The following is a 10,000-nucleotide window of genomic DNA, read 5'->3' on the forward strand; positions in this document are numbered from 1 at the left end:
ATATACGATTAACAACAATACAAATTATATCAAGAAAGAGGTTGTACTTCCGAGAGCGAGAAAGGAATGTTTATTAAAATAAAGCAGAAGATCCTTCATGTAGCATATTTACATAGCTAGGAATAAGGTAGGAATGTCCCAGCCTGACTGGAGATTTTAAGGGTGGAGGCAAAGTAGAGTGAGGTGATCGTCAGTGGTGAACAGGTACCAAGAGGACTAGAGGACGGTAGGCGAGGTCATTGGATATACATACAGTATATATGAAGCTCTTGGGTAGATTTTAAGGTTTAGGTAAATAATAATGCCCGTATTTGCATTTAGTTTCCCTCCACTTAATAATATCAATCAAGATAATAAACTACAAGCATTTTACCTCAGGACTGTATATATTCAGGAAAATATATTAGGAGAGTAACTATTTGGTGCAAAGAAAATGAGTCAATAAGCGAAAACTAAATTAAATACGTCATCGTCGATTTTGCATGTTGCCGTCTTTGCTTTTAACTGGTTTTGCGCAATTCAGAAAATATTTTACGACTTTCATTTGTAAACTGAGTACCACTTTTCGTATCGTATACTTTGCTTATGCTGGCGGTGTATAAAATTAACGCCGGTGAAAAATTAAGACTATACTCTGCTCCTCCCCATAACCGCACGAAAAATACGCCTACGAGTCATGTCTTTTTTATCCGGGTATCAAAAAATAAACAAGGGTCTAAAGCTTTCCGAATATTTAAATGTTATATCTCTAAGTTCTAACAATTATCTAACAAAAAATTTGGTCAATATAACAAATGTAACAGATACAGTAGCAAGTGAGAACACAACTGTCTATAAAAAGGCATTTACTATTTCAACTATTAAAACTACATCATATATTGATAATGATTAAGATAATGAATACTAGAAACTAAGCATTGAGCATATACATTATATAAATCCATTCCACTAATATAGGTCTATTAACGGCTCAAAAATGTTTCCATTTTCCCGTGCTTTCTTCAGTCGATATGCAAGAAACGCAAAGAAATAACTCAATACGGATATGAATTCTTTAAATTCTTAAACGGAAAATCACAGACACGACGGAAAGTATCCCTAATTTCCATGTTGTCGATTTTCTCGGTAGTTTGCGTAAAATATATTCTTTAAAGGGAGTGATGCAAGTTTGTTGCAATTTTAATATTAACTCATTCACATATGCATCTTTCAAGGTGTGCCAATAACGAATAGTGTCATTTCACCCTATGAAGTATTACAAGTTATTTCCTACTTACATAATATGAGTAAATATTGTTATTTTATGTTCTCTCTCTCTCTCTCATTCTCATTCTCTCTCTCTCTCTCTCTCTCTCTCTCTCTCTCTCTCTCTCTCTCTCTCATTTAAGCAGCATATAGGAAAGAATTATATTCCAAATTTATTCATGGGCCGGAATTTAATCCTGTTTTCGACCACTGAAATCTAGTCATTTGTGCCCTAAGCAAAATAATGATAGCGTGAATTTTACCTTCCTTCCCGCTGGTAAACGCAACGTTGAAATAAACGTTCTTTTCTAAAACACAAATGCAATGCTAGTAATTATTAGCATAAAAGATGGATTTCGCATATACATGCCATGCACAATGGGAAAGAAATGATGGCGATGATGATGTTGATACTGTCCTCTTCATTTTCATTTTCATGTTCCTTTCAATTCTCATGATCTTCATTTTCACCTTCACCATCTTCATCTTGTCCGTTTTCACTCTCATCATCTTCCTCATAAACACCTTCCTTAAAAAAAAAAAAAAAAGCTGGATCTACGATTATATGAGGGCATTTTACCTTACGGACACAAATTTCCTTTTACACATTATATGAATATCAACCGGACTGGGAAATATACTGTGAACGCTTCGTATATAATCGACTCAAACAGGAAAAAAAAATGTAAAATTGCTTTCGTTTAATGCTGCGATCAAGCCTATCAAAATGTTCTGAATTCCTCATGTATATACATAAATACGTTCAAAGAACAACGTCTGTGCCTGTGCAGATGGCATTGTTAAAGAAATGGAGAAATTTGCACAATAACTGTTCAAAATTAATTTCTTTTACCTAGCTGCCTTGCATGCTCAAATATTATTACTAGTTTCTTATGCTAGAATATATTTGATATAAATCCAACTCTATGTACCTGAACTACATATTCTGAAAAAAAAAAATGTCTTTATTTTCATATAACACTGAAATTGTAATAAACAAACAAAGAAATAATAATAAAAAATAAAAATAAAAATAAAATAAAATCACAGAACTCATTTTTCATTTATACACAATACGTTAAGTTATCTGAATCTCCATCAGCTTTTAAATAAGATCTTAATAATACCAATATAATGAGCTCTTCAAATCTCACAAGCTTTTCAGCATTAACTTAAGACAGGTATAGTTACGATAATCGTCTACTGTTCAAAGTTGGCTACTGTATTGCTGTTTAGCTCGACATATGCAGATTAATTGAAACTGGATTATTTCAATTTAACTAGGGTTTTCATTATACTAAGTATCTATTATCAAGCTAAAAATAATTGTAGGACTTAAATCGAATATGCCACGCATGCAAACATCTTAACAGTTTTAATAATTTTTTTTTTCTTAGGGTTTTCAGTTTACCAAGTGCACTATATCAGTTATCAAGTTGAAATAAATATGGAACTTTTATAAAATTGAAGACGTCACGCATATTAACAGGCTGATTGGTAAATTTTTTATGTGAATTAATTTTCCCCACACTATGGGGATGATGTTCGATTTTAGCTGCCCTGTCACTGTACTCTCTGTACACGCATATAAAATGGCGCTAATAGACATGATATAATAATGACTACCTTTGTTTATTTGCATTTATTAATATATGGTATCACACGAGCAAATGTATCATTTGTGATATAGGTGTGAATACAAATGCCAGCATGCCTGAGTGCGTGCGTGTTAGCGCGTTGAGCACGTTGTATGTTTCCGTGTATAGTTATAGTTGTGTGTGTGTATCATCATCATAAGGGAGCATAGGCATGGCTGCGCTTTGCCACGCCCAGTCTTTGGCTCCACCTCCTGATGTCCCTCCTTCCCACACCCTGCACATTTTGACAGATCTGATCGACATGCTTCAGCCAAGAGTTCCGTGGCCTTCCCGCCTGGTCAACCCTCTCGGAGATGACCCTATAAGTCGGATCATCCTCAGGAAAACAAGCCACATGCCCATAGTGCTGAAGTTGGCGCTCTCGTATCAGACTGGTAATAGGTCTTGAATCAGTCTCACGGAGTATCCTCTGATTGGATACATGGTACCTCCAGGTATACCCATGAGTCTGCAAAGACACTTAGTACCAAAGGAGTCAAGTTGTGCCTTCAGAGCACTGTTCAATGTCCAGGTCTCATGCCCGTAGAGTAAGATTGGGATCACCAGCACTCTGAAGAGCCTGGTCTTAGTCTTCCTAGTCAAATACCGACAGTGCCAAATACTCCAACTGAGTGAGTCCGTAATGCTGTAGGCCAGTCCGAGTCAAGTGACTTCCCAGTCAGAACCTCTGTCGCTCTGCACTACACTACCAAAATAAGTGAAGCCATCCAAGATCTCAGTGTTCTCACCACAGACATGCACAGACTGAACATCAACATCCAACAAGTCTCCAAATTCCTGTACCTTAGTCTTGGTCCAGTTGACTGAGTTCCAATGGCTTCGCCTCCTCATGCAGCGCCTCGAGAGCTATTTCCAGGACCTCCAATGTCTCCACTAGGATCACTGCATCATCAGCAAAGTCATGATCTGCAACCTTGAAATTACCAGTTGATGTCCCACAGGAACTACGGTCCACAGAACGGCTAAATATCCAGTGCATATAAGTATTGAAAAGGGTTGGGGCCAGGACACATCCCTGCCTCACCCTGTCAGACACCGGGAAAAAGACAGATATGCCCCCCACACTTGACAGCACTCTCGGTATCTGTATACAGGCCAGGCAGTAAACCAATAATCCCAGGGGGGGGGGGATCCCACGGAGACCCAGTAGGTTCCAGAGACTCTCAAGCCTTCTTGAGAACAACATAAGCTGCAAGCATACCTCGTTGAAGCACAAGTCGGCGTTCCACAAGGACACAAAGGGCTAAAACACGGTCTACAGTTGAATGGTACCAGTCTCCCAAACAGCAGACAGGAATGCATTCAAGCCACAGATCATGGCTTCTCCACCTGCCTTCAACAACTCTACATCAATCCCACAGACACCAGCAGCCTTTCCATTTTTCAGCCTTCGGTGGAAGGTAATGCCTCACTGATTGGTGGATCAGCCATTAGTGGCTGTGCTGCTAGCCAAAGGGAGTTGTGAAGTCAGAGGGTCTACCCTATACAGTTGCTCAAAGTGCTCAGCCCAGTGGGCCTTTTACTCACCCGGCTCCGACAAAACGAGACCATCCTCTGCCCTCACCAAGCCCAATTGAGAGATGGACTTCGACTGGAGTACCTTCAGGCCTTGGAAAGCAGGTCGAAGTTCATCATTCCTCCACGATGCCCCTAATGTACCTTTCTTGATCCATTCTCAAAGAGGCCCTAACAGAGCAAGACAACTCCCTGTGCAAGACATGGTCCCCATCCAATCTGGCAGCACGACTCATTTCTATAGTGTTCAGTGTCTCGTCCAAGACAACATGCCTCCTTCGCCGAAGTCGGACTCCAAGGCACTCTTCAGCAGCTGACAGGGTTTCCCACTTAAAGGTATCCCATAGTTCAGCAGGGTCCTGTAGAGTGCCAAGCACTTCAAACCGATTTGAGACAGTCACTGCATACTCCTGGGCCACCTCCTCACTCTTGAGCCTCTCAAGATGAAACACCTGCTGGTAAGATCTCAGGATGCGTCTCGATCTGAGGCTGAGCCTTAATGTTGCAACAACAAATCTGTGGCCGGTAGCAAAGAACTCAGCACTCCTAAAAACTCTACAGCTCTGAAGGATCCTCCAGCGAGTATCCACAAAAATATGGTAGATCTCGTTAGCTACAATGCCAGTATGGTATATACATAAGCCTATTTCTGTAAGACATTTTCCCAGTAGACCACGTGGCTGTTTACCATGTGGCTCCAAGTCCAATTTGGAACCATGGACTCAGCGAGGGCGTAGATGATGATTATATCTGACCTCGCCTGACCTGACAGTTCGTGCCCAACGCCTGATGTGGTAAGGTCAGCCTAGTCTTTGCCTCAGGCGGGTCGGCCTGACACGTGACCCCATGCTCACTGCTTTACCCATAGACATCATCATATTGTGTGTCCCCTTTAAATGTGTTGTGAGTCCTACGTACGTTGACTACCATTACTATTCAGCATTATAACTGGCGGCAGCGGAGCCTTTGTGTTCTTTGGGCGAACACACCACTTCTGAAGAAAAAACACTCGACCGCTCCAAGACATGTCTAGAAAACCATGTAAGTACACGTTTGAGCCCTTCCTCTTTATTTCTTTTCCCCTCCTTCTTCTCCCATAAATGTGGTAAGCCACTGGTTTTGTTGAGTATAAATGCTAAGTGACATCAAATGGCACGTTCTCACACTATTCTTTTGACCTCAGATCGCATTACCATGTGATCGCGGTATGTGGTCAACAAACATGAATATCATTCATTAAGTAGTTCATTAATTTCTCTCGTTATCAGAGATTTATGTTGTTTCAATTGCCATGAATTTTATGCGTTTGTGATTTTATCTTATCATGAATATCATTTCATTTTACTTCGTTCCTCTCCTCGCCCCGAACTGACCGCACCTTCTCCCTTCTGGTCGGTTGGAACGTGGAAAGGGTCAATAAATGACCACTTGTTTTTCCTGTCTCGACCTGACCTCACTTTCTCTCTTTCCCCCTTCCGGTCGGTTGGGATGTAGAAAGGGTCAAGAGAGGACCGCTCATTTTTCCTGTAATTTGGTTGTTGTTGCTTTGCTGACACCTTGGGAAGAGCAGGTTATTTATAGATTTTCCTGGCTCAGTTCACTTCAATGTACGACATTTTGAGTATAGGATCCCCCTGTCGATGAAGTCTAACATGCTTAGCTAGACATGGCTACCTTGGCAGTTCAAATTTTCTGAAACCGAGAAGATTTGCTTGCTAAAAAGCTTGCGAATATTTTTTCACGTCACCATTCACTAATGTGTACATTTTGTCGCATATCATTAAATGTTGAATAATTTTATATAGCTAGCATTCTCAGTTTTGTTATACTGAACGTTAATCTTCGTGTTTGTGATACATTTTCTGTGTGAGGTCACTTTCACTCTCATTCATGCTCGCTGTCGCTCACACACACACATACACACACTCACTTACTCACTAACTCACTCATCCACGCAGAGCAAAAGACACTGAAACCTTTTCATCAATAGGGTTTATTGCTGTCGTAGTGCCGGCATAAAGATCTAGGACGTATCTCTTTTGCCAGCAATTTTGTCAGTCGTGACGAGTGACTCATACATGATTTTACATTTATTTCTTCTCTGTGTGACGACAAATGGTTCAAGTAAATCCTTGCAGATTGCCAACCCAAGTCCATGTGGATCTTTATTTTCCTATTTTCTTCTTTATCTTGATGAAGTAAAACACAAAATGAAAAAAAAAGACAAATTAAAAACAAATACTAAAAACTGCAAACTTGAATAAATAACCGGCTAGGGGTACTTAACACCCCCTCTTCTCTGTTGCCTTTCTTTTCCTCTTACTATCTGGCCCAACCTGGTTTACCGACGATAACCGACACGGCACCGAAGGAAGACCCTGCTGCAGAACCAGTCACCTTAGGATGCTGTGGGAAGGACGTCACCGGAAGATCGCCATAAGCTTGCAAACCAGGATGATCGTCGTGTATAGCCGAAGAGGGTGACGTCTGCTGAGACGCCCGTAGATTCAGCAAAGGACCAGGAACTTGCCAGCATAGGTACCAGTCGCCCCAGGATGCTGAGGATGAGCGCTGCCTGACTGGACGACCGCAGATCCAGTCAACTCCAGGAGCTCGTCAGCGCAGGTATCAGCCGCCCTAAGAGGACGCCCCTGCCTGGATGCCCGTAGATTCAGATGAAGATTACAAGGACATGAGAACGAGCATGAAGCTGAGAAGGGCCTAGACAAGATCTGTGAGGCGAGGACGAGGACGCCGTTGAGTTAGGCCTGGATGAGGACTACGAGGAAGTCTAGATGAATCCGAAGTCAAGGAGGACCTGTGCGAGACCTGCAAGGACGTGTGGACGTCAAGGAAGGACAGATTACACCGAGGACGAGGAAGAGGATGACAGGGACGAGCAGCCACAAATCTAAGGCACCTCGAGGGCAAGGCGTGAGTAGGTGGCTAAGCAATATAATACATAAGCCTATTTCTGTAAGCCATTTTCCCAGTAGACCACGTGGTTGTTTACCACATGGCTCCAACTACAATTTGGAACCATTGACTCAGCGAGGGCGTAGATGACGATTATATCTGAATTTGCCTAACATGACAGTTCATGCCCAATGCCCGACGTGGTAAGGTCGGCCTAGCCTTCGCCTCAGGCAGCTCGGCCTGACATGTGACCCCGCGCTCAACGATTTACCCATAGACATCGTCTCGTGTGTTCCCTTACTGTGCTGTACTCTTCCTCAATAAAGAGTCAAGCCCTATAATAACTATAACTACCCTGCCATACCATTGTAATCGAGTTCTGAGCCCGTTATAAGCGGTGTAAGTCTCGTCTCTGGTATCACGAACCCGCAATCCTCAGACTCCTAGAACTGGTCTAAGAGGTATGAGCTATTGATATTCCTAGTACCAGAGCAATAGGGACCGATGCATAGCTCGTGTGTGTGTTAGCGTGTGTGTGTGTTAGCGTGCGTGCGTGTGTGTGTGTGTGTGTGTGTGTGTGTGTGTGTGTGTGTGTGTGTGTGTGTGTGTGTGTGTGTGTGTGTGTGTGTGTGTGTGGGTGGGTGGGTGGGTGGGTGCGTGCGTGCTCGCTCGTTCGTGTTTGCGCGCGTACATGCATATGTGTTATTGCATTTCCGTGTGTGTGTGTGTGTGTGAGTGCATAATTAAGTTTGGGTGTGCATGTATCCAAGTGTGAATTTGATATACTTATTTCTCCTTCACAAATATAAAGCTTGTGACGCAGCGAATAACGCGGCTGATTACGGATCAGAAGATTCCAGGTTCGAATCCTGGCAAGGTCTCTTCCACAGTTTCCACTCTGTTTGCCATCTCAAGACTTTCACCATGATATACTGATTTTGCATTAGTCCACCATCCACCATTTTTGTTTGTCACTTACCGAACATACTTCAAAGCCGAATACCTAGATGGGCGACTGTACTAAAGACTGAACCGAAGAGAATGTAGCAGAGATAAAAGCTACTTCCACATGTGTCCTATATTTCCAAAATGGATACAGATAAACACTGGCAACAAGGTGCATGCAAGTCACAAGCGACTGACTCCCTTCTCGCTACACCCCACTCGGAATTGCTTGTTCGGTAGTTTGGCATAATAAGCTAGTTAAACCATACACAATTAAAAGACATTTACGTTCGTGGATGGTATACATAACATTACAGAGGAGGAAGTGCTGATCAGAGATAGGTCATGTCTATATGTAAATGCTATCAGCTGTACGATACGTGATTCTGTGTAAATTCTAATTATAATACATGAATAATATACATTATAAACATCGTATCACGTGACGTTACGTCCCATCATATGATTTATATGATGTAATGTAATATAATGTACAACATAACATACAATAATGATGTATATCACATATACACATGCACATGCACACACACGTGAGCGCGCGCACTCGTAGAACCACATAAACATACATAAATAAACACACACCGTGCGTGTGTGTTTGTGTTTGTGTTCGTGTGCGGTGTGCCATAATAATGAATGTGCATGCACGAGTGTTCGTTTTTATTTAGATCACATGAACTTTTATGCCACATAGCTAAAACACAGACACAGACTCTTCCTTCAAAGATAATGTTCCTAGAACTGATGCAGGTCATTAGACGGCCGCCTGTTGTTGTTGATCTTACCTAAATTCAGTACCAAACCATCTCTTCTATTCTTTTCTCTTCCTGTACAACCTGATAACAGAATACTTGCACAAAGAAACCTTTATAACACCAATAAAAGAAGCCATCTGAGGTGTCATGACTTATATGGATTCTGTGAGCGTTGAGTAGTTTACAACATGATACACTGTTAGACCATATATATATATATATATATATATATATATATATATATATATATATATATATATATATATATATAAATAATTATATATATTATTTATTATATATTAGTATATATATATATATATATAGTATGTTTATGTATGTATGTATGTATGTATATATATATATATATATATATACATATAATACATATATACATACATACATACATACATACATGCATACTTACATACATACATACATACATACATACATACACACACACACACACACACATATATATATATGTGTGTGTGTGTGTGTTTGTGTATGTATATATCACTCGGCTACAGGTACGTGATACAAAAGGCTTATTATATCCGAGCCTTAAGAGAAAATACACATAAGCATAACCTAATGATAAATACGATGTTCATTAAGTATATTTTGAAGACTAGTTAAAATGCGCGTGGAAACGATACTCTTTACAGAATCAATGTCACAGAGGCAGATGCTTCGTGCGTGACTTCTACCAAGAGCGTGATGTGTGACGATCCATCTTGAGGTGACTAAATGTAAATAAGTTAGATCAAATACTGAAACTTGATTCAATGCAGATATTTTTTCAACTTCACGAAACAGATTCATTACTGACCCGTGTCATGCTGAATTAGACTTTAATATCGTTAAAAGTTAGAATAATGTTTGTGTATAGTATCTATAAACCAGCAACAATGGATCTTGATCAATTTTCAGTTTTCCACAATCATTACC

At 40.6% G+C, this 10,000-nt stretch overlaps 1 protein-coding gene across 1 annotated transcript; it reads right to left on the bottom strand.

Moving 5' to 3' along the window:
• Positions 1 to 4,534: 4,534 nt before the first annotated feature.
• Positions 4,535 to 5,445, bottom strand: LOC119577605. Its single transcript, XM_037925180.1, has 2 exons — positions 5,337 to 5,445; positions 4,535 to 5,031 (listed from the first exon to the last, which is right to left on the bottom strand). Exons 1-2 carry the CDS (start codon positions 5,443 to 5,445, stop codon positions 4,535 to 4,537), a joined length of 606 nt encoding a protein of 201 aa, XP_037781108.1.
• Positions 5,446 to 10,000: the final 4,555 nt, after the last annotated feature.

Source organism: Penaeus monodon, chromosome 10 (genome assembly GCF_015228065.2).
Source record: "Penaeus monodon isolate SGIC_2016 chromosome 10, NSTDA_Pmon_1, whole genome shotgun sequence".
Classification (NCBI taxonomy): domain Eukaryota; kingdom Metazoa; phylum Arthropoda; class Malacostraca; order Decapoda; family Penaeidae; genus Penaeus; species Penaeus monodon.